The sequence below is a fragment of the Calidris pugnax genome, unplaced genomic scaffold, assembly GCF_001431845.1.
Source record: "Calidris pugnax isolate Ruff unplaced genomic scaffold, ASM143184v1 scaffold124, whole genome shotgun sequence".
Lineage (NCBI taxonomy): Eukaryota > Metazoa > Chordata > Aves > Charadriiformes > Scolopacidae > Calidris > Calidris pugnax.
In genome coordinates, this window is record NW_015090914.1 from 737,283 (window position 1) to 763,376 (window position 26,094).

At 43.1% G+C, this 26,094-nt stretch overlaps 1 protein-coding gene across 5 annotated transcripts in view; it reads right to left on the reverse strand.

Moving 5' to 3' along the window:
- PDE1C (phosphodiesterase 1C) overlaps positions 1–26,094 on the reverse strand; it is a 378,336-nt gene that overhangs the window by 46,316 nt on the left and 305,926 nt on the right. For all 5 annotated transcript variants that reach the window (XM_014949446.1, XM_014949442.1, XM_014949441.1 and 2 more), the window contains 5 exons: positions 18,193–18,293; positions 12,596–12,724; positions 9,256–9,357; positions 8,135–8,255; positions 5,657–5,738 (listed from right to left, as the gene is read on the reverse strand). In XM_014949446.1, coding sequence (XP_014804932.1) covers positions 5,657–5,738; positions 8,135–8,255; positions 9,256–9,357; positions 12,596–12,724; positions 18,193–18,293 — 535 coding nt within the window. The remainder of the gene's footprint in view (positions 1–5,656; positions 5,739–8,134; positions 8,256–9,255; positions 9,358–12,595; positions 12,725–18,192; positions 18,294–26,094) is intronic.

Consider the following 26,094-nt stretch of genomic DNA (forward strand, 5'->3'; position numbering starts at 1 on the left):
ACAAAAGATACCGACTTGAACACTGGAGAGAAACTGTGGCAAATCAGAACATAAATAGATGCATCAGAACTTGTTTTATACCAGAGCGTTAATATTTAAGCCAAATTCTGAGCGGATTGGGATAAAACCCAGTTTCAAAGACGAACTCTCTAAAAGCAGAAAATTAGTGTAACAGTAATAATACTGGTAAGCTTTGCTGGTGTGGAGTCACATGCAAACATCCCTTACTGCATATCAGTGGGTTGCTGTGAATATTCTCTCCTCGGTGCTCAGACACCCCGTTCTTCTTGATGATAAAACAGATTTAGATGCTTTCCTCCCATTTTTTAACATAAGGAAAGGGAAAAAAATAAAGGGCCAAATAATTTCTACTTCAGTATACAGTTTGGCAGAGATAAACACGGCTCTGATCTGAATGTTGCGAAGGGCAGACTGAAGGGCCCTGTGGGCATAAACTCATGAGATTAAGGAAAATCCAAGTTGCACAGAAAAAAGGGAGAGTGAGGAGTTTACAGTACCTTATACCTTGCCCTAAACTCTCACCTGAGGCAAGCGCTATTTCTAATGTTCATTTTAGCACTTGGCAAATTTATTTGTGCTGCAGGTAGCCAAGAAAGCAATAATGTCCTTAATCCCTCCTCAAGTACATCGGGATTTAGGTCTTTCCCTACTGTTATAATTTTTAAAGATTTGGTAATTACCAACAATTAATTATACATTCATAATATTATAATTTGACTGGATTTGGCTGAGGGGAGACCTTATCAATGCCTACAAGTATCTCAAGGGAGGGTTGAAGGAGGAGGGAGCCAGACTCTTTTCAGTGGTTCCCACTGAGAGGACGAGGGGCAACGGGCACAAGTTGGAACAGAAGAGGTTCCACTCAAATATGAGGAGAAACTTCTTCACGGTGAGGGTGACAGAGCCCTGGAAGAGGCTGCCCAGGGAGGGTGTGGAGTCCCCTTCATTGGAGATTTTCAAGACCCGCCTGGATGCACTCCTGAGTAACATGCTCTAGTAACATGCTCTAGCTCTAGGCAATCCTGCTTCAGCAGGGGAGTTGGACTAGATGATCTCTATGGTCCCTTCCAACTCTAGAAATTCAGTGAAATTCAGTGAAATTCAGTGATACGTTTCTACAACAGACCCTGGCGATTGTAGGTGAGAACAGAACAATAAAAGGAGAAGGCCAGGCACCTGAATTCACAGGTGTTATGGCCCATACTTTGAGAGCAAAGCATTTAAGCATCCTTCTAGTCCCATTTCCCTTCCTTGATTTTTGCTAAATTTCTAAAAGAATGCGCAATTAATTGTATTTTCATGCCTAGCCAAATTAAAAACACTACTTGCAAGTTGTCAGAATTTCATACTAACATTCTGTATATCTGGAGAAAACATGCATTCAGTCTTATCTGAACATCTGAATCATGTGCCTTCATAAGGATGAGACAGTCTTATCTATTCAAATTTAGGGAAAGAAGAACTCCCTTCCTCCCAGAGAGTTAATCAGAAATGTATGCAGTATAAAGCCATGACAGGATATTGTGTGCTAGATCACAACCCAGATAATCTCAGCAAACTTCATACAATTTTTTAAAACTCTGTATTGGCTGAGAACAGTGTTAAGTCTGCCCCAGGAATCCTGAGGACAATGAGAAGTTGATTTAGATATATGTGTGTGTCTGCCTGTCTACATATCTCTTCTATTCCCCTTCAATTAAAATTTTTTTACCTCTTAATGACCAACAAAACACAAGCCATGGTATACCTTGTCACTTCTGCTTGGCAAGTAATACCACTGCCATCTGCTTCATCACCACTAACAGCCCTGGGACATGCAAATCACCGATATTCGATGCGTGACTGTGTCACTAAACCCCAGCAGCAAGGTGGGGGGATCCACTTCCTGAGATACTCAACATTTGCCCATAAACACAAGGTCCAGTTCTAAGTGTCTAAGAAACCAGCTTTCCCTGGGAGAAGCCTTGCATCTCACCAACAGACAGGCAGCGGTGGCACACGGGACCACAGCGAAACAAACTCAAAGACCTAGGAGTGGTATTTTTTCCTCTATTCCCCATAACATGAATAAGTTATTCAACTACGTTACCTAAAAATGAGGATTATAATAAAGTTGGCAAACATAATCTGTTTGTAGAAACAAAACTTAGGACTTTACGACTAATTATGTAACTTATGCCATATTCCCATGTGCCTCTCCCCCAACATGTTCTCTCTCTTCTTACTTAAAGACACTGGGATTTAAATAGTTTGCTAATTAAAAACCCTGAATACCAAACAATGAACCTGGGTTTTAGAACCTATTAATGCTAATCACCATCTTATCATCCTTTTTCTTCTCAATAGAATGACTGTGGTAAATATTTCTGTACCCCAGTGACTAAGATGATTTTACCAATTAACACTGTATACTGAGGATGGATTCCACGCACATGTCTAGAGATCATTCATTCCACCTAAGAACGTCACCACAGCAAACACTGCCTTGGGGCAGTTTCCCTAAAGCCCATCAACCCCCCCCCCCCCCCCAAAAAAAAAGAAAAAACAATCATCAGCATGGACTCATCAGCCTCTATCCAATGCTTTCTGAAGCTGTAATTTTCTTTCTTCCTGGCCAAAGGACAAAAATAAAAAGATGCTGCTACATTTATCAGCTGCAAAAGAGGACAATGACAACAAAGGCTGATCTCCAGTCAAACTAGCTTCTTATAATCTGGGGCAGACAGAGAAGCTTTAACTCCTGATATTGTTGGGAAATATAAATCCTGGCCTGGTTTTCTCTGCAGTTTGTTTGTCCCCCCCCTCTGATAAGCAGCCTGACTTCCGGACGTGAATCTCCTGATTTCTGTACTTCACTATGGTACAGAAATATTTACTGCACTCATTCTCTTGAAGAAGAAAAATGATGATAAATTTGTCGTTAACATTAACATTAATAGGTTTTAAAACCTAAGTTCATTATTTGATATTCAGGCTTTTTTAATTATAAATTTAAACTCTGAACAATTTCTTCACAAGCTGAAGCAACAGGAGAGACATTCTTTTGAGGAAGTTAGACATTATAGCAGCTTTCCAGTACCTGAAAGTGCCTATAAGAAAGGTGAAGAGGGACTTTTTGCAAGGGCATGTAGTGAGTGATAGGATGAGGCGTAATGGCTTCAAACTGGAAGAAGGGAGATTTAGAATAGATCTCAGGAAGAAATTTTTCACTATGAGGGTGGTGAGATGCAGGCCCACGTTGCCCAGAGAAGCTGTGGCTGCCCCATCCCTGGAAGGGATGACCAGGCTGGATGGGGCTTGGAGCAACCTGGTCTGGTGGGAGGTGTCCCTGCCCAGGGCAGAGGGTGGCACTGGATGATCTTTAAGGTCCCTTCCAACCTAGGCCATTCTATTATTCTAAGTTTTTGCTGTTAGATTACTTCATTTCCATGGAAAAAGTCCATACTGCAAAACTTTCAGTCTGCATTTGTGAGATGCTTGACCACTGTTGTTGCATCTGCAGTGACGTTAGAGCAGCAAGCAGGCAACTACAAACAAGTCAAGCCACCAGAACAGGATTTCTAGGCTCTGTCCCTGACAGAACCAAGACCACAATTTTATTTCACAGAGGACAGAGGTTGTTAATTTGTGGGAACTGATGGCTGCTTGCTGCAGATAATAGCATAATTTGGAATTCAGTAAGAACTTACTTTTGCAAAGAAATGTAGTACTTACTATTCCACGGAATAGTTAAGGCTATTAATCAGGTAAATAAATGAAAGGGAATAGGTTATTTGTCTGAGAATCTAGCCTACAACTTTGGCAGCATTACCTCAACAGATAGCCAAAAAATGAGAGGTTTTGATTTAACAAAGGAGATGTTACAGAAAGACACTGCCAATGTGTGCAGCAGTCTGGGAAATGAAAATTTTATAATGTTAGAAGGCAAGACTTACAGAGAGTAGCCTATTAATGTCAATGGATTACTAAACTGCACAAATCAAATATAATGACAAATAGTATGTGACTAAATAAGGCTGCCTTTGCATACTGATGAGTGCCTCTTTTATGAGGTGGAATTGTGTTAGTGATGGTTTAATTCACCATTAATTTTGCAGTGGCCTGACAGAAGGGGCATCAGTGCAGAAGTCTCTTGGCTCTCCTGGCCTTCCGAGGCAAAGGAGGACAAAAGAGGAGGATAAGGAAAACAGGTTTCCAAGCACACACAACCCTATGTGGAGGCACCCCATGGGAAGCACAACTCCTCTTCCCTGTTAAGGAGTGAGGGAAGTATCTGAAAGCTGATAGAAGGGATGTGAAGGAGAAGTCTCTACACGCGCTTCCTTCCACACCAGCCAGAGTGAGAGAGTTATCTTCTCCCATAGCACAGTAGTAGGTGTAGTCTGCCCAGAATTCCTCAACAGGGGTTTCAGCTGAGACTGCAGCACTTCAAGTTTGCTGCTGCTTCCCTCCACCAAGCTGCTGGCAGAACACAGATGTGCGGAGCAGTTGCACCGTGCCCTACGCACGGTCCCACTCTTCTGGAGTACTGCTGCAGAGGAGCAAACACTACAAGTCTGGCCATCAGGCCAGGCTTGCATAGGGCTTTTCAAGTTCAGATTCTTGGCTGAACTGTCTAAACTTTCAAAGCCAGAAAAATCTGGGATGGGGTCCCTTGGAGAATGGCTTGCCTAACAGGAACAATGAAATAATTTTAAACAGAAACGGCTCTTAGCCACAGATACGAATCTGAACTTTCCTAGGTTCGGGGATATCTTTGTCTTAGTCTTTGAGAGAAAGTTCATACTTCAAATTTTTTGTTTGATTTCCTTTAATACATTCTCTTTCTTTCTGTTTCTGGACTCAGTTCCCTCATTTTTTGGATCCATATTATCTTTCTTTTGTTATTCCACTTGGCACCTTATTCTCCAGTCAAGGTAAGATCACATTCTGTTCACTTTATTTGCTTCCTAGGTATTAAAAATGCAACCCAAACCCCATCTTTTCCATTGTCCTTTTTTGCCCCCAGCCTCCTGAACAGTTTTACTTCACTTAGCCTTTCTTGTTTTCTCACTGAATACCAGGCTTGTTGCCTCATTCTTCTACTTTTTCACTCAATAACTGAAGAGGTGGAGAAAGCACTGTTGGTGAGTCTGTAAAAAGATCTCTGTTTCTGAATGAGTACAGCAGAAAATGGTTTGCTGTTTGGCTTCAGTGAAAAATATTGGTTGGCTTGAAAGACTGGGAGGGAAAGGGTGGGAAGAATAAATGGACAGACACACAGTAGATTTTGCCCAGGTCATCCAAGGGACTGACATTACATTTTCATATCCACCAATGATGCTCATATCACAATACATTGCCACATGTGCCTCATCTTCAGAGCTCAGAAAACCACGGAGTAGTCTCATAACCAGGGACTGTAGACATCTCTGCAGGCATATCAGAGTTATCTTGGTTACTGCATGGAACCATCACCTTAGATTTCATGGTTCCTCAGCTTTGAATCGTTAATCTGGGTGAAATAATGCCATTGTGCTTTATTTTATGTCTTTAACATAGCTGCAAATGATGAGAACCCCATGATCTTAGCCCCATAGAGAGGAATAAATTTTGTTTTTAAGATGCTACTTTGTGTGCACCAAAAGGGACATACCTATTTGAGACTGAGCAACCATAGTAGACTTGCGATCACACAGTGGAGAGAAGGGAAGCCCTAATTCTGCTTCTTTGTCACCCTGGAGAAACAAAATCAAGAATTAATTAGAAAAAGACAAGACACATTGCACTTTCGTATCTTAAGTCATAAGTGTAAAAGCTTCTCATTTTACTTTCTTTAAGTAAGTTTTGAATTATTTTTTTTTTTTTAAACACAATTTGTGAAGAATTTTAGTCTGGCTGGAAAAGCTTTAGGCCAAGCAGAAGTTGGTGAACTAAGCACCTTAATTCCAGTGAATCTTTCCTTAGAGCTTTCCCTGCCTGCTTGGTACTTCTAGGCACCAAGTGACAACCCACTTTAGCACAAGACCACTTCTCATGGCAGTTCTCCAGAGAACTCAGCAGAACTCAGCTCTCAAAGGAAACCTTACAAGAGAAAACACCAGTGTCAGGACTGCAGGGCTTGCACTTTTTTGCATGTAGTTTTAGTCTTTCAGATAAGGACATCAGAGGTCATGGCTGGCTAGATGCAGATTACTCTTTTCTTCCAATGGAAACACTGACATTGTCAACACTTTACATAAGTGCTTAAGTACAAAAGGCCAAACACGCTTTCCAGCCCTCAGAACTGAAAGTCCCTTTCTAAAATTACAAGATAGTGCAGAAGATAAGTGTTATAACCCCATTTTTTTTCCAGTCTTTCAAGTTGCATATTCTCAAAAAGCCCTTTAACTCGGTTCAGTCACACTATAACATATTGCTTTATGCTGAGAAGATATATAGGATGACATAGTTGCAATACTCCCCACTGAACATTTAAATTTAAATAGCCTGTTAACTATACTCTAGAATCAATTCCTTAAATCAGCAGCTCACTTTAACCATGCTGAACTTCTTGCCAGTGTTCTGACTAATGTCAAATGGAAGCTAAAAGAGCCAGAAAACTAATCACAGAAAAGCTTCTATAGGCATAAGAAAAGCCGACTCTGTCTTCTATTTGTTAATATGACATACATGAAATGGGGGCACAAGTCCTGTTAGAGTTTTGGGTGGAACAACAAGCAAGAGCATTCTTCTGTTGCAGAACAATTCTGCTTTATGTTATAAGTCTGATACACAAATACCAGGGTAAACCAGAAACCAAATACAGAAATATTTCCAAGTGATGTTACTTTACTGTGTCTGCTGTGTGTCTGAGGAAGAACCTCTCAATGCCAGCTCTTACCTAATCATCATTCCTCTCACTCCTAATGCCTCTAAAAAAAAAACCAGTGCCTAACTCTCTTTAGGAAGGACCACCTAACTGCCTTTCTGTCTGCTCAGAAAGATAGTTGACAACTTCTAAGCTGTCTGGGCTGCTTCCTTATAGCTAGCTAAAGTGGATTAGTGAAACAAATGAATTCATGCAAGACATCTGCTTTAAGAGATGCTCACCATAGCTGCTGAACCCATTGTACTCAGAAGCATCATTCCCACCGACAGCATGGTTACTTGGTGCAGAAAGACTTGTGTCATATCTCAAAATAACTGGAAACTAATAGGACTGGGGACCTTACTGATATAGGCTGAGTCAGGCTTTATGTCTCTGCAGAGCACGTAACAGAAAGGACAGGAGAGGGTCTAAAGGTGAAGAGCGTAAGGAAATAAATACCTAACCTGAGGCCAGCCCAGTTTCTGATCAGTATGGTCCCCTCTTCAAATCAAATTCTTGCAATGTCCTTATTAAGAAAGGATTCCCACAACACCCTTAAAAATGGATGCCATGTAAAAAAAATTCTTAGAACTTCTTTAAAATTGTCATATAATTTTCTTTTTTGCATTCAGATTCACTATATAACATTAAGTTATTGAACACTGGGGGAAAATGAAACAGTTTTCTGCTTAGTTTAGTAATTCATGTTGGTGAAAAGTATCCTAAACACTCTTAACAGCTCTGTTTACTTTTAAATTTTTTTTAAGGCAGCTCTTTAAATGCTTTTAATTAGTCACTTTGGGAGCTTATAGCTATAACATAGAGCTTAATGATTTGCCTAGATTTGTGGGTCTGTCAACAGGTGGTCCACTGTGAGCTATAAACTAGATGAGTTCACTTAATCTAAAGTAAAGGTAATGCATTTTTCACATGTACCCCAACATAAGTACAGTTCTACAAAGTACAGTCACCTAAATCTGTTTTCAATGGTTCTATACCTAAGTAGAATGTCACTTATTCTATATTTTGCTAATTTGAAACATGCATTAGCTTCCCCAATTAGAATTTCTAGCCTGTAGATAATATCTATATATATAGGCACTAGCTTCCCAAGAGGCATAAACAGCCAGTGCTACTGGTGCCAGATGAGAAAGCTTCTTATCAGTTAGGAGACTCTTGAGAAAGTCAGAGAAGGAAAAGATGTGTGTTCATATTTTCCTACTTCCGTGCCCCTCGACACTCCCTCTGGGCTGCAGAAATGCAGAGGAACTTCTCTAGTTTTACCTGTCTGAAGAACTCCTCTAGCAGAGACATGGTCCAGCGATGGTGGAGATCCCAGGCCTTGGCTGGATGACTGATATCTGCTGTATGCAACAACAGTGATAAGGCTTTCGGCTTGTCAATTCTGAAAATCCAAAGGATCAAAAAAATTAATTGTCTGCTTTTGCAGTGGAGAATGACAGAAATCTCACCTAAGCAGGGCAATGAGGTCATTAGAATCTTTGGCCAGGGTATTAATGGGATGATTTCTGTGTTGATAAAATCAGACAACTATGAAATATTGTCAAATTTGTCCAACATACACCATTCTTGTTATAAGTGAGAAGTTAAGAAGCGCAAAAAGAAACTTTGCTCAGCCTTGCTGAGCTCCTTTCCAAGCTTGTTTGTCTGCACAAGCAGGCTTGAAGAGCTACTGTGTTCCCCATTTCAGCTGGAAGAGTTGCAGCTTCTGAGAGGAGCAAGCCACACTGGGCTGATACAGGTATAATTCTGGGTGGCTCTGGACAGACCTGTCTCCTGGGTGAAATAATGACCATCACTCAAAGCTTTCTGCAGTATAAGAGGAATTTTATGGGGAAGAGCTGTGGACAAAATATTACAGCTCCCAGTGACATACTGGAAAGAAGAAAAGGCCTTCCCTATACTGCTCCATCTGTTATCTTCTAGTCCTTCCCTCCGTGGATCTCAAGTTGTTTTCACTGTCCTCTGGTTATGGAGCAGGCCTCCTGCAGAGGAGGCAGCTGATACCATCTGCAGAAGGGCAATTCCTAAGTTGTGTTTTGCAGATCTTATAACCTGGAATCACACTGAAGCCGTAGAGGTCATTCAGCTGGATCATGTCCTTGATGTTGCCCTGATATACAAGGGGAAATGCCCAGGGAGGCTTATCCCAACATGGTGACCTTTGCAAGCTTTGGTCCACCAGCACAGAATAGAGAGGTGTGTGTAGGGGGTGCCAATACACTCCTAAGTGAACTCATTCAAAATTTAGTAGCAGAAAAAGAATCGATGAGGACATCAAAAAGAGTGAGGACCTCTGGAGAGGAGCTTTTGAAGTCAGATACATTGGTAAAGCACCAGCTAAAATGCAGCCCCTCGCTGCACAGTGTTGTGAAGTGACTCACCCTTCTGGCTGCTGCAAAGCATTCTTCATGGCTTTGATTTGCTGGAAGTGACAGGACATATCAGTGGCCAACACCATTTCAATCACGAGAGTCCTGAATTCCCTTTTAGATCACATCACAATGACAGGAGCAAGGAAAGAGAAAGACAAAACCCAGCATCAGACACACTCCAGTTTCTTTTGTTGTCTATCTGCAAATTATTGACAGTACTTCCCCCTTTGTATGTAAGTCTTTCCATTATCCCTCTCGCAGGGACGGGAAAGAGAACGAATTATTTTCTACACAAACACAGGAGTGGGAGAGCTGGAAATTAAGTCAGGTGGCTAATCCTTGGTAAGAGAAATCCTAGATGTTTTTTGAAGAGTGCATTAGTATTGGTACTCCTTTTTCAATTAAGCACAAACATTTTAAACTTATTCCTTTTATAAATCATTCTTAGAAAGAAGTAAAAAGACTGTTTGATGCCTCAGCATGAATCAAGTGAACTTTTGAACCCAAATCTCTATCCAGTTGACTAAAACTGGCCCGATACCTATGTTCAAAATTTAGTCATATTATTAAAGGAAAAACAGCATGTTAAAAAATCTCATAGTTTGTATGGTGCATATATGCAGTCAAGACACTAGAGAACCTGCATTACTTCCCTGATGCTCATTCAAACTATTCCTGTACAAATTTTTGTTAAGCAAACTTGTTTTGAATCCAACTGAAATTCCTATGAAAATAATACAGATGTCCTAGAGATTTTGAACTATCAGAACATTCTGATCTAGCACATAATACAAATTTATTTTCTCTTCCTCTCGGTTCAGCTCTCCACAGTTTACCAGAGGAAGAACAACCCAAGGTTAGCATACCAGCTCAGGATTTGCAGGATTCAGAAATGGTTCAGGTTTCATTTAAAAAGAAAAGTTACCATTCTTCTTTTCATGAATGTTTCATGAAGGATATGGTCTATTTTGAGCGTGTCTCTTGTCTCTGGTGATGTGCTGAAGTTCCAGCCCCAGGCCATCACTGTGTAGAGACCTAAGACTGCTGTGCTTACCCTGTCCCATGGGTGGCACGTAATGAGTCCCCCCACCAGGAATTCCATGCACATGCTAAGATGGCACCAGCTGGGCTTGCTCCTCCCCAGTACACCCACATCCTCCACCCCACCCTTCTGTACAACCAGTTGCATGGGTCCAACGGTCTTCATTTACTTGTTGGTGATGTGCACAAATTCATGAACTGAGGCAACTCAACCTATTTTCAAATATTTAATAAGCAACAGAGTTTGGTTTTTGTTTTTTTTTTAAATGGAGGAAAGAAACAGTAGTTTAAGTACTAGTAAGCATTCAACACTTTCTCCTTGACTGTAGCTCAAAAGATCTCTTTCAGTCTCATCTGCTTTCCTTACAAAACCTGCACCCATTTCTTTTCCAACAATTTTCTACATTTCTTTCCTGAAAATACATTCCCTAACTAGATGACTGAATACCACAAAATCCACACAGGCATCTAGGATTACAATATCCACTGACCATTAGATTCTCTCTTATCACTAACATGAAAAAAGGAGTGAGAGCTCAACTCAGAAGAGCACTTAAGAATTTGCTTTCAAAAATCCATCACACTTTTTCTGAGAGAGATTTATCGGGTATGCCTACAAAAATCAAGTTAAATTTGGACACACTTTAATGGTTTACCAAAGCATCCTTCAATATGGAGGGTCCTGTTTTTGAGTAGTAGTGTGGGAAACTGTGGGCTGAAGTGACCCTGCTGAAGTCACCTGATGTCCAGTGCTTCCCAAATGTTTGCCTATGGGATTTCAAACTGGCAGCCAAAAGCAAAAGCACACAAACCCCACAATGCTTTGGTATTACAGCACATCCAGATAATGGCCTTTATTCTGTATCTGCTGCTTGATCGGCAGCTTCAAAATAATAAAGCCCTACTCAAGACACAACAAATAAGCAATCCAAACCACTCAATATTTTGCCCCAGGGAGTTACAGTATTTCTTAAAGAGATGGGTTAATCTTTGAAACTTTGGGTCTAAGCATACAGCCTCAACAGAACACACATGTTGACACTACAGAATCAATGACAAATATCTGAAGGTAGCTTGGATTCAAGCAAAACCTGTTGAAAGCTCCAAAGCAGACCATTTTCCTAAAGACAGTATCTATGCAATGAAGCACACTCAAGTAGCTGCTCTGTTCTTCCTTGTAGACGTGGCTCTAAGGCTCTAGTCAGTCAGTCTACCCCCCCAGTAGAAAAGGAAGCAGTAATTTGCTGCCAATATTTGACAAAGCATTACCAGCTGTAGCTAAGGAAAAATAAATTAGATGTTTTACACCTCAACGCAGATTTTTTTTTTCAGTTCCTGCTTGCTGCCTACCCTGAGACTATTTTCTATATTATGAGATAGGATTTCTCAAGCCAGTCCTCCACAACACTCACATTGATTGAAATCAGCCACTTAAGTTCCTGAGTTTTATTTTTGGTGTTCAGCTATAGGATCACATCACTGTCCACAAGTTGAAATAAATAGGAAATTCAGGCTAAACAGATCAGCAAGCAGAGCCTTCACTGACCAGCTTGCTAGAAGCCAGGCCCTGGAGAGAAGGGCTCATTTCCCCATGTTTCTATTAAAATAAGATGAACTGACTGCTCAGCGCTGTGGCACCATGCATCATTTAAGATCCCACAAGTTGCTTCCCCTCCCATGAGAAAGACCACAGAGCAGGATTCTTCCTGTCTAGCTATTTTTAAAGTCCAGCCCTTGGAGTTCAAAAAACCCTGTAAAACCAGAAAGCCCTCATCAGCTGAACTGTCTGCTTAGAAAGCAAATCACGGGCTGCTTTTGGCACATAAATCATATGTTGCATGAGGCTTATTTTAAATTACAGCTTCTTACATCACCTTGGCATATATAGTACACCGATTTATGCTCCTTAGACTGGATTATTTTTTGCATTCAGTCACATTTATAATTTCCAAGCCGGGAGTGTCAAAGTAGATAAAGGTTATGTTTATGCTTTTGGATGGACAAACAGCAGGCTAGCTCTACGCTCAATTACAAATGGATATGTACAAAGGCTGTCTCTGTGAGACCTAGTAATTAGATGTAAGTCAAACTGTATATTATGTCACAAGGTCTAGTCTCACTACCAGAGGTGAAAACTGAAAGCAGAAATAAGCAAGACTAACACCTTTTAAAGCTCTTTTAAAGTTCTTTGTAGCAATACAAATACTAACATGCCCTATACAATAATGCATATTGCCATTCAAACAAGGTAATAACAGTCTGTGGTGATGCTGCAGTGTTCCCAGTCAGCCACCATGTTCGTTTTTACCTCCAGTCGTCCTTTGAGAGATTAGATAAAATATTCATCTCCTCATCATCTTGCAAAAGACGATATGCTGCACTAACGTGGTGATTTTCAAGCACAGATCGGTCGTTATAGAGAATGGCGGAGTCTGACCTAGCATTTAAAAGAAAACATATGAAAGGTTATGTTTCTTCCATCCCTAAAGTCTCACATTCAGAAGTTTTCCTTTGATCAGCTACCGAGATTATTTCTACGGCACAGATCAAGCATTTTAGGATCACTTGTAATAGTTTGTTCATTGCTGTTATTCAGTAAAAGAAAACTAAAGATCAAAATTCGCTGCTAAATGTATTTCACAGATTCAGGGATTTGACAGAGTTGGAAGGGACCTCTAGAGCCCATCCAGTCCAACTCCCCTGCTAAGCAGGGTTGCCCAGAGCACATCACTCAGGACTGCATCAAGGCGGGTCTTGAAAATCTCCAGAGAAGGGGACTCCATGACCTCTCTCAGCAGCCTCTTCCAGTGTTCTGTCACCCCCATTGTAAAGAAGTTCTTCCTGAGATTTGAGTGGAACTTCCCATGTTCCAGCTTATGCCCGTTGCCCCTCATCCTATTGCTGGAAACCACTGAAAAGAGTCTGGCTCCATCATCTTTCAACCCACCCTTTAGGAATTTGTAAACATAGATGAGGTCTTCCCTCAGTCTTCTCTTCTCGAGGCTAAAGAGCCCCAGCTCTTTGAGCCTTTCCTCATCAGGGAGATGCTCTAATCCCTTAATCATTCATGGTTACCCTACTCTGGACTCTCTCCAGCAGTTCCCTGTCTCTCTTGAACTGGGGAGCCCAGAACTGGAGGTAGGATTCCAGTTGTGGCCTCCCCAGTGCAGAGCAGAGGGGGAGAATGACCTCCCTTCACCTCCTGGCCACACTTCTCCCTATGTAGCCCAGGATGCCATTGGCCCGCTTGGCGACAAGAGCACACTGCTGGCTCATGGAGATCCTGCCATCCACCAGGACTCCCAGATCCTTCTCCTCAGTAGTACTTCCCAGAAGATCCATCCCTAATCTATATTTGTGCCTGGGGTTCTTCCTCCCCAGGTGCAGGACCTTACATTTGCCCTTGTTGAACCTCATTAGGTTCTTCTCTGCCCAGCTCTCCAGCCTGTCCAGGTCATGCTGGATGGTGGCACAGCCTTCTGGGGTGTCAGTCAGCCCTCCCAGTTTGGTATCATCAGCAAACTTCCTGAGGATACACTCTGTCCCCTCGCCCAGGTCATTGACGAATATGTTGAACAGGACCGGGCCGAGTATTGACCCCTGGGGGACACCGCTGGTTACAGGCCTCCAACTTGACCCTGCTCCATTAATGACAGCCCTCTGAGTTCTGCCACACAGCCAGGATTCAATCCACCTCACTGCCCCCTCATCTAGCCCACACTTCCTTTATTTTCCAATGAGGATGTTGTCGGAGACAGTGTCAAAAGCCTTACTGAAGTCAAGGTAGATGACATCTGCTGCTCTCCCCTCATCCAACCATCTAGTTATAACATCATAGAAGGCTATCAGATTGGTCGAGCATGATTTACGCTTGGTTGTTGACCACTTCCAATAACTTCTTTGTCTTCAATGTGTTTGGAGATGACATCCAGAACAAGTCGTTCCATTATTTTCCCAGGGACAGAGGTGAGACTATTTGGCCTGTAGTTTTCTAGGTCCTTCTTCTTGCCCTTTTTGTAGGCTGGAGTGATATTTGCCTTCCTCCAGTCCTCAGGCACTTCTCCTGTTCTCCATGATCTCTCATAAATGGTGGAGAGTGGCTCAGTGATAACATCTGCCAGCTCTCTCAGCACTCATGAGTGCATCCCATCAGGGCCCATAGACTTATGGATGTCTAGTTTGGCCAAGTGGTCTCTAACTCAATCCTTCCCAACAGAGGGAAAGTCTCCCTCTCTCCAGACCATCCTCCTTGTCTCCAGGGTCTGGGATTCATGAGGGGCAGCCTTGGCAGTGGAGATCGAAGCAAAGAAGGCACTCAGCAGCTCCACCTTCTCTGTGTCTTCCACTACCAAGGCACCCATCTCATTCATCAGTGGGCCTACATTTTCCCTAGCCTGCCTTTTTTTTGATTGATGTACTGAAAAAAACTCTTCTTATTATCTTTAACTGTGGTGGCCAAGTTAAGTTCTGCTTGGGCTTTGGCCCTTCTAATTTTTCCCCTACATATCTTCACTACACCTTGATATTGCTCATGAGTAACCAACCCCTTTTTCCAGAGATTGTAAACTTTCCTTTTCTCCCTGAGGTCCAGCCAAAGCCCTCTATTTAGCCAGACCAGTCTTCTTCCCCTTTTGCTCGTTTTATGGGACCCGGGGATGGCCTTCTCCTGCGCTTTTGAGAGTTCCTCCTTGAAGTATGACCAGCCTTCCTGGGCACCTTTGCCCTTCAAGACTGTCTCCCAGGGGACACTCTCAACCATGTTCCTAAGCAGGCCAAAATCTGCCTTTCGGAAGTCCAAGGTGGCCGTTCTGCTGGCTCCTTGTCTTGCTTCTGCAAGAATTGAAAACTCTATGATCTCGTGATCACTCTGCCCAAGACGACCTTGAACCTTTACATCCCCCACAAGACCTTCTCTGTTAACAAGCAGCAGGCCCAGTAGGGCAATTTCCCTGGTTGGCTCACTCACCAGCTGTGTTAGGAAGCTGTCTTCCACACACTCTAGGAACTTTGGCCTGTAGTTTTCTAGGTCCTTCTTCTTGCCCTTTTTGTAGGCTGGAGTGATATTTGCCTTCCTCCAGTCCTCAGGCACTTCTCCTGTTCTCCATGATCTCTCATAAATGGTGGAGAGTGGCTCAGTGATAACATCTGCCAGCTCTCTCAGCACTCATGAGTGCATCCCATCAGGGCCCATAGACTTATGGATGTCTAGTTTGGCCAAGTGGTCTCTAACTCAATCCTTCCCAACAGAGGGAAAGTCTCCCTCTCTCCAGACCATCCTCCTTGTCTCCAGGGTCTGGGATTCATGAGGGGCAGCCTTGGCAGTGGAGATCGAAGCAAAGAAGGCACTCAGCAGCTCCACCTTCTCTGTGTCTTCCACAGTAGTTTCCCTGCAGTACAATGGCCTCCAGCTCCTCCTGTTTGTTGCCCATACTGCGTGCATTTGTGATGTACTGAAAAAAACTCTTCTTATTATCTTTAACTGTGGTGGCCAAGTTAAGTTCTGCTTGGGCTTTGGCCCTTCTAATTTTTCCCCTACATATCTTCACTACACCTTGATATTGCTCATGAGTAACCAACCCCTTTTTCCAGAGATTGTAAACTTTCCTTTTCTCCCTGAGGTCCAGCCAAAGCCCTCTATTTACCTGAGTATCCAAAGCCTTGCTGGTAGCACCAGTTACAGAGCCATGCATTGATCTGCCTGATCTTCTTGTTTGTCCATTCCTTGGTCCCCAAAACTGGAAGGGCAGAGGAGAACACGATTTGTGGTCCTGAACCCTTGACTAGCTGTCCTAGAGCCCTGAAATCTTTTTTCATTGCCCTCAGACGTCTCCTCACCAGTTCATCATTATGTACCTGTGAGACCAAGAGGGGGTAATAATCTGAGGGCCGTATCAGGCCAGGAAGCTTCCTGCTAATATCCTTAACACCGGCTCCTGGGAGGCAGCAGACCTCCCTTTGGGAAGGGTCTGGTCTGCGTATGGGACCCTCAGTTCCCCTCAGAAGGGAACCACCTATAACTATCACCCTCCTTTATTTCTTCACGGGGGCAGTCTTAGTACATGGAGCTGGCTGCTTCCACAGCTCCCTGGATGAGCCACTATCAGTATCTTCAATCCCCTCCTCCTCTATCTCCAGGGGCTTGTACCTGTTCTGTACTTCTCTCTCCCTCTCATCCTCTCTTACTTCCCCTCCTCCTGCCTGGTGGCAAGAGGGCAAGGGGTCCTTTTCCCCTCGTGGAGCCTTCCCCTGCTCCTTTTTCCCTAAGGATGGCATGGTGTTGCAAATGGTCCTTAGTCTTTCTACTTCCTCTTTAAGCTCAGCCACGAGGCTGAGCAGATGGTGGACCTGCTCACAGCACACACAGGCGTTGTCTTTGCTGTCCTCCTGTACGAGTGACAGACACTCCATGCAGCCCATTGCCTGGATGGCTGCACGTTGCTGTGGCAGGTGGGTTTGGCATGCTGTGTTCCTTTTGATTGTGTCTGCAGAACGAGTGGTGACCATCTCGGATGTTTTCGTTCTCTTCAGCCCGGTCTGCCTGAACTCTCCTTGCACTCCCCTGTCGCGTGCCGCACTTTGGAGAAGCCAGCTGCTGCCACCTTGCCAACCAACCAAGGGAAAATGTATTTCATCAGCTGAGACTCATCTAGTCTCTGTGTTACATCCTTAAAAAAAAATGCTGAGAGCTGTGAGAGGTACGTAATAGATCTGTGACTGATGAATGGCTAAACTGGGCTGAAGAGAAAGTTCTTGCTGGAAGTTAGGGGCAACAGAGGATGAGCATGACTTGTCACAGTCCCCACTCAGTTCTGCTTCCCAGAGAGCAAGCAGTGTGTATTTTTCCCTCCTGGCACTTTACACCCTCTGATGGTCAGTGTTACAGAAATTAAGTTACAACTGTCTTTCCTTGAATTCTTCTATAACTATTTGGGAAATACAGCAGGTCCGTAACTCTTGCATGCACGAAGCTGTAAGAAGTGGAGTGGGGCTTGGCCCAGAACAGAGACATCTACGGTCCCATGCTTTCCTGAGCGTAGCTGTGATTTATCCTAGCATAACACAGCATAATTCAGCTAACATACTCCAGACATCTAATTTAGGGTAAGACGCAATGCATCTTAGAAATACCCAAGCGTGTGGTGTCAGTCGAGGACATCTGGACATTTTGTCATTGCTACAAGTATGCTCCCATTGTCAAAATCATACACAGACGTCAGATGCCCAATTATCACTGCAACCACAGACTTCACAATCTTTGCGCTTTTGCTGCCATCTTCATCTTCTTCTCTCTTCCACCACCCCGAAAACCTTATAGAAGATTCTGAGTTCAAAAAATACGCCACTCCAATCTAGTTTGTGATCAGCTAATTGCTGCCTAGCAATTTACAAAGCTTTAAAAAAATATATTCCTGAAAGGGTAATGGTAAACTTATCCCCTTGCTGCAGGTGTGGTTTTCCACTAAAGTAATGTATGTGTACTGTTGGTGTTCACTAATGATAACAGATATTGTTGAGCTCTTGTTTTATGCAGCTAGTGTTTGATGCTTCAAATTCAACAAAGAGAAGAACCTGTTGATTTATAGTATCTCCTCCAAAACTACATCGTCACCAAAATACATCACTCTCTACAGCAATTTGTCTTCGGCAACTTTACACAGAAATATTTTGGGACTTTCCTTTTTCCTGAGTGCTAATATGGACCAATGCTCAGGAAGCTAGAATATATGCATTCCACTGTAAATGGTCAAGCAAGAGAAAATGAAAGGCAACCTAAGGAAGTGAACTTCCCTCTTGTAACACTTGAAAGCAAAAACTCCTGCACTTTTCTAGGTGGCTGCGCTGTTATTCTCCAAAGGCTTCCCATTCCATTTCCCAAGCCTTCGTCATGATTTACAGTGGCCTCACCGGGTCTGGATGTGAAAGTTGTTGGTGGTTCCAGTGTGTTCATAGTCATGGATAGCAGCTGCGAAGATCATAGCGAAGATCTCCAGCTCTGTCAGCCAGTGCTGAAAAGAGATTACAGAGCAATCAGGCAAGCTGTCATTTTCCCAGGCATTAAGGCTTTTGTCTCTGAAGGCAAGTTATCCCCTGCTGACAGTCAACGCTGCACATCATTGCCTTTCCCCTGCAGCCTGCCAGCTGTTCTAAAGCAAACTTCTCTGGTTCATACTCAAAAGCCAACCAGCATTTTTCCTGAAGCTTCATCTAAATAAATTGAACTTCAGCAGACTGGTTTCAGGAGCTAATAAGGCTTAAGGCAGAGCAAGGGGAAAAATGTGCCCTTCTTAAAATACAATGTATGAGGAAGAGAGAAAGGGAAACCTCAAGAAAATCAAGGTTCTTGATGACACGTTCAGATATGCACATACCACCAGGATATGTATTTTCAGCTCAGTTGAGCTGGGTAGCAGAGCCTCAAATACAGAAAGAATGTCACTATATTCCAGTAACTAAAAGTCTTTGTCTATCAGCAAATCATGAGAAGAGGGAACACAACCTCTTGTTATTTCTCATTTATAGAAACATTTGAGAAAGCCCTGAGGTTTTTTTTTTTCCTAATTGCCTAGTCAAAGCCTTATTTTTCAGTGCTAAAGTCACTTTTGACTTAGATTTCTACGTGACTCAGATCCTTTTAATAATTTTCCTTTGAGTCAATCAATCATTTTTTGTCTGGTTTTCTACTGATAGCACACAAGGAGTGCTATTAACATCAAGCGCAAGAGACAAAGGCTGTAGATGTTGTAAATATTTGCATGAAATGTTTAAATGTATTATATTAGAGAAAAGCTTTACCACCGTGGTTGCCAAATATTTTTGTAACAGCTCACGGTCAACCTGCAAACCTTTTGACAGACGTTCAGGTACAAGCCTTTTAATTCAAATCCCAGTAAAGGCAGTGTGGTTTCATAAACCTATTCTAGACATCTCCTACAGTTCAGGGGCCACCACTGGTCTGGTAACCATGTGCTGGGGAAGCACAGATACACATGAGCCTCTGTGCACCAGAGGCTCTCCTGCCTTTCACAGCTGTCTTGGCATAATTAATGAAAAATGAAGCAGGTCTTAGTATTAAGGATCTCCTTACATTAAAGATGCAGTTTGAAAATATTGGCCAGAGATATTTCACACAATGCCACTGACTGTAATCAAAGTAGCTCTTGAGTTTTTTGGGGTTTTTTGTGGTTGTTTGTGGTTTTTTTTTTGAAAGAGAGAGAGGAGGGTGAAGAGATCAAGAAATGAGCAGACACAGAAACAAAGCTATGTTTTAATTTTTACACAACTGGTCCAGGACAGGAGCAGACAGCACTGGTGGTGAGAAATCTGGGATGTTTCTGTTTCCAGGTGTGAGTTGTGAAGAAGGCTGATTATCAGCCTTTTTCATCAGCTTTATAGCTGATGAAGAACATGATTTCAGCTTTCAAGCAACAACCACTGGCAACTGCAATGGTGGTAAAAAGGAACTGCGCTTTCCAGGCTACGCATCTACATCTGGACTTCAGTTTCTCAACCATGCTCTGCCCTTTCCCAAAAGAAGAGAAGGCAAATAACAGAAAAAAAATCAGGCACAACCGCTCAGGAAAAGGCAGAGCAAATCTACAGGATGCACACAGAACTACTAGGGGACACACCAGCTAGTGAATGCAGCCACTTCAGACCTTCTGGGCCTCATCTGACACTCCAACAGCATCTGGGGATCCAAGTCTTAAAACAGCATGAAGGCAATGAGCATGGTGCCTGAGATCTCCTACCTCATCTCTTAAGACATAGACAGGAAAAGTTCTAACTTGCACGCCCCATCAAGGTGTCACTTGTTGAACAAGTTCAGGACAACGTAGATTTTCAAATAGGGTGCGATACACCTCAGGAAAGGTATTAAATATCATAATAGCATTTGAGAAAGACCACTCAGGATAAAGACGGGGATTACAGTTGTGAACTGTGGGTAATAAATAAATTAGTGTAAGTAGCACAAAGTCAAACTGGGCTTGTAAGTAACAGGAGGGAAATAACGGGTAAGTAATTGGAACCTTTTAGTCCCTTCTTTCTGCTACAACCTTGCAAGGAAAAGCGAACAAGATGGTAAAGAGCGTGCAGAGAATGGATGCACTCTCCATCAAAGCAGTGATATCACCTTTCACTAGTCTGTGATGGACTTCATCTTGGGAACGGAGAGCTAGTTTTAAAGAACAAAGGCATCAAGAAGTATTGAGAAATCAGCACGACACTGTCACAGGATGAAAAGAGCGAGGAAATGTGAATGTTTTTCATTTCTAAAGGCTTGACAAAAACAATCCAGAACAAAACCTTCAAACTTTCTGTGATTATAGGGGGTGGGTGATGGTGCGGGAAGAAAGCATGAAAGAACAAGTATTGACTTCCAGAGTGGAAACAAAAAAAGGGTAATGAGGCATGATTGTCTTTCACAAACATACAATAAATATGAAGAATTAGCTACTAAGGCAAGTCATTGGCATGTAAACAAAAGGATCGATGCATACAGAAAGAAAAAGGAAGAGGAAAGAGCGGTTTCCAAATCAAAACAAAACAAATGGATCCATTTCCAAGAAAATGCTACAAAGCAAAGACAGCAATAATTCGCCTGCTTCCTTCCCCAGAGTTTATGGTCTTTTATTCCAAAGTAGCTACCATTTTCAGAGCTCGTGATGATCTGCTTATTAATCACAACAGTCTAGAGAAGAGGAGGATCTCAGTTGCCTTTAGTACAAACAGATGTGACAGAAGTTCTGCAGTTTTACAGGTCTGCTACAGGAAATATTCTCCTATAATTCTTGGCAGTATCAGAGAAAGAACACTTAGGTTCTACCATTTGCAACTCATTGTCTGAATTCACAAAGAAATCATATGGGAATTTATAATAATTATAATAATGAATCAGAAAATAATACTGAATAAAGTAATAATCACAGTTGAACAAAAGAATTAAATAAGAATTGAGTAAGAATGAAATGAGAGAAAAGTGTGTCAGCTCTTGGAAGGTGTTCCTACACATCACACTTCTATACCAGTCCTCTAAGAGATAAATATCAGAGCAATTCCAAATTCTGATTCAACATTATATCTATGAGAGAATCCAAAATAGTCTAATTCGAACTGTAAAGTATGAGAATTTTATCCCAAGGCATAAAATCATAGAATTGTCTAGGTTGGAAGGGACCTTTCAGATCACCTAGTCCAAATATCAACATTACTCTGATAAAAACCATCACTAAACCATGTCTCTAAGCACTAGGTCAACCCAGCTTTTCAATCCCTCCAGGGATGGGGCCTCAACCACTGCCCTGGGCAGCCCAGGCCAAGGCTTAAGAACCATTTCCATGGAAACAGCTTCCTAATCTCCAATCTGAACCTCCCCTGGGGCAACTTGAGGCCATTTCCTCTTGTCCCATGGCCTGTTCCTTGGGAGCAGAGACCGACCGCCCCTGGCTACACCCTCCTTTCAGGGAGTTGGAGAGAGCCAGAAGGTCTCCCCTCAGCCTCCTTTTCTCCAGGCTCAACACCCCCAGCTCCCTCAGCCTCTCCTCACAAGACTTGTGCTCCAGACCCCTCACCAGCTCCCTTGCCCTTCTCTGGACCCGCTCCAGCCCCTCAAGGTCTTTTTTGTGGTGAGAAGCCCAAAACTGGACACAGTACTTGAGGTGGGGCCTCACCAGTGCCAGTACAGGGGGACAATCACCTCTTGGGTCCTACTCACACTATTCCTGACACAGGCCAGGATGCTGGTGGCCTTCTTGGCCACCTGGGCACACTGCTGGCTCATCTTCAGCCCACAGGCCACCAACACCCCCAGGTCCTTTTCTGCCAGGCAGCTCCAGCCACTCTGCCCCCAGCCTGTAGCGCTGCAGGGGGTTGGTGGGACCCAAGGGCATGACCCGGCACTTGGCCTTGTTGAACCTCATCCCATTGGCCTCATCCCATTGATCCAGCCAGTCCAGATCCCTCTGCAAAGCCTTTCTACCCTCCAGCAGGTCAACACCGCCAACTAACTTGGTGTCATCCATGAACTGACTGAGGGTGCACTCGATCCCCTTATCCAGACCATTGATAAATATGTTAAAGACAACGGGCCCCAACAGTGAGCCCTGTGGGACACCACTCGTGACCGGCCGCCAACTGGATTTAACTCCATTCACCACCACTCTCTGGGCCTGGCCCTCCAGCCAGTTTTTAGCCTATAATCCTGGGGAAGAAAATAACAGGAAAACTAAAGAGATTTCAGGCACTGAATATGACTAGAGGGAAAGAAGATTTTTTAATTGAAAAGAAAATAGAAGAAAACAGAAGCCTGGAATAAAACTGCTAAGAGATTGTAAATAACACATGAATGACAAAAGCAAGGGAACCATGTGAAGATAAACCAGACATTTGTTTCTTTCCTTTGAGACTAGAACAAATTACCACTATATAGACTATTTAAATTTGAAAAAAAGTAGTTTTTCCACATTGCAAGTAACTAGTTAAACAAGAAAAATCCTATTGTATGATTTTTTTGCAAGTCTTTGTCTTCATCCCAGTAAAAAGTTCAACCAACGGCCCCAAGATGTCTTCTGAAACCAAAGTCTTGCATTCCAGCATGTCCAAGTTCCTTGCATAGATATTGTGAATGTGATGAACTGAACAACTATGTACACTAGAGTAAGGTTAATTATTGATGAGAGCAAATTCTGGAAACAGGAAAATGTTCCCTACATTTCTTTACCATGTGTGAACATACAATGAGTATTAGAAACTAGCCCTGCTGCGAGCAGGGGGTTAGAAGTGATGACCTCTAGAGCTCATTTTCAAAATGCATCAATCTATGCACATTGACATGGGTTGGATCCTGCAGGAGAAGAGGGGTGGAAACTAAAGAAAAAAAAAACAAACAAAAACACAACCAAAGCCCAAAGATAAAACAAACATTGCAACAAGGGAAGTAAAGCTGAAATGTCACTACTTACGCACAGCATTGGAAGCCCATTGTTCCTGCTAGCAGAAGAGTGGCTTCATCCTGTGCTAAATTAGATCCCAAACAACTTGCCACATACCATTTGGCTGTGGAAACAATTAGTGCTTGGGATTATCACTGGAAAGAGCAGACAACTCACCACCTCCTCTGGAGTGCAACTCCATCATAAGGGTCTGCACGGGACACTTGGTGCATGGCTTGTTACAGCAGCAGTAAGAGAGCAAAGGGCTCAGCTCAGGCCATTGAGTCACTGGCTCCAGTGCCAGCTGGTGCCCAGCTCACAAGCACATGAGTTCCAGTTCCCCTTTTACCAATGTGAACCCGGAATAGGCACATTCTCTGAGCTCTGCGCGTGTTTCAGAATATCGTTTCCTCTGATCCAGAGAGGAAACACACGCCAGAGACACTAACAATAAAGTATTTTGATACTGAAGGGCGCTTCTTTGTCACTTCAAACATCAAGCACCCCAGTAGTAGGGAGCTTTGGAAGGCATGTGGACACAGATAATTTTCAGGACACAGGAAACGTATGAGAGAAAAATGTCAAAAAAGACAGACCCTAGGGGATGACCATTTGTACATTTGTTGCCAGGTTGAGATTACGCAGAAAAACAGTACAGAGATAATTAAGAGAGATATTTATCCATTTCTTGGTTTTGCTTCTCATCAGATTGGAGCCGGGGATACACACAGCTGTTACGTTCCGCTCTGACCAGCTTTAGCACTTTGTTTCTGCAATTGTCTCCAGAGTCCACACAACACATGATGGTGATGCAGCCTGCATGCTGCAGAGCAGCCCTGGCTAAATAGTCCCCAGAAACCATTTGCGAGAGTGTTTCCACTGAGATACCACTGGACTATGGTTAATGATGCTAATAATGCACAAAAGCCTGTTAATGTTTTACATGACATACTTTGAGGGCTATTTGTCCTTATTCTGGGCTAACACCTTTATATTGGAGAAGTACACTATGTAACAGCAGAGGAAAAGCAAGTTAACAGAAATAGTTTCCTCTGCTTTACCTTTCAGAAAATACACTTTACAATCTCAAAAAAGAAATGGGGTAGGAGAAGCTGCACTACTTTCAAATGTCTACACATTGCTGTGGAACTGTGTAAAAGCATAGCACTGAATACACAGGCTTTATAAATATTATTATTGACATATGGTGAAGAGGCAAAATCAGCTCTCACTCCCAATGTTACCAGTGGGATTAGAAAGTCAGAGATCCCCCTGGTATGTCTGCAACATCTTCTTCTCATTTATCCTGACAATTCAAACCCCGTTAGGTATTCAGGAAGAAGATTACAAAGAACCAGATGTAATTCACTCAAGCAGTAATTGTCCCGAGTGACTTTTTAAGTAACTTGCCTCAAGAAAAATTACCCAAGTCTTTCAGAAATAGGTAACCTAAAATTGTACCCAATAAAAGAAGAAATAATGCAATCTGATGAAAATGGAAGGAGGGTTATATCTCTATAGTCTATCAAGCTATATCAAGCCTATAGAGGCAGACACACCCTTGAGTAATCTCCTCCAGAGAGTCAGAGTTGCCATGGGCTAAGTATTCACAAGCATGGTCATATCAGAACATTTTCCAGTAAAGGTAACTTGCCTGTCTACTCAGGCCAAGGAGATGTCCTAGAGATAATTTGTCCTCTGACCATGCTCGTCTCTGGTGATGTCCATAGTGTCTCACCACTAGAGACAATCGGAGACCCAGACACTGCTGTGACCACAAGAGACAACTGCAGCCTGTTGGACTCCCCTGGAGCACCGCTCAGGCTACTGGGGGCTGGAGCTGGCATTGGTTCAATATGAGAATGAGAAAGCCACTGGGGGGGTAGCTGTCCTCAGCTAATGAATGGGTGGGTGAAGATGGAGATAAAGATGGGTACCAGGTGATACACACCCTGGCACCGCGTTGACAATGGCAACAGATCATCAAAGAAGGTAGATGCCCCACCACTGGAAAATTTCAAGGTGGAATAGACAGCTTTTCCTTTGGAGAAGCATCAGGAATACGTTTGGGCAAGACTGGCCTTTCACAGAATTGTCAGAGTTGGAAGGGACCTCTAGAGATCAGTCCAACTCCCCTGCCAAAGCAGGGTTGCCCAGAGCACGTTACTCAGGACTGCATCCAGGTGGGGCTTGAAGATCTCCAGAGAAGGGGACACCCTGGGCAGCCTCTTCCAGTGCTCCATCACCCTCACCGTAAAGAAGTTGTTCTTCATATATGAATGGAACTTCCTATGTTCCAGCTTGAGCCTGTTGCCCCTTGTTCTATTGCTGGAAACCACTGAAAAGAGTCCGGCTTCAACATCCTTCAACCCAATTTTTGAACAATTAAAAAACCCAACAATAAGAAACCAATAAAACCCAATCAAAAATCCCAAGAAAACTTCAAGAAAAAACAATTCAAAACCCCAAAATCCTCTCCTCACTTACTGGGTACTTTTGAGACTGCATGCGGACTCCTGTGTCCCAACTTGGTCTCCCCAGGGTGGGAAAGACTCTGACACATGCGGTGCAGGTCCAGCCCAGTGCCTTCAGGATGGTGAGAGGCTGAGGCACAGAGCACACAAGGACAGGCCGAGGGAACTGCTGCTGTGCAGCTGGGAGAAGAGAAGGCTCAGGGCTGGGGCTCACTGCTGATCTGCCAGAACACTGAAATTGCTTTCCTGCCCCAATACCACAGAGAAAATGATCCTGTTTAGCTCCTACATGCACTTCACTACTGCTAGCTTTGGTATCCAGAACATCAGAAGCCTTGCATAAAAAAAAAAAATTAGAAAGCTGGATTTCCCCCAACCTGCATCCCTACTCTCTTTGGTAGGAT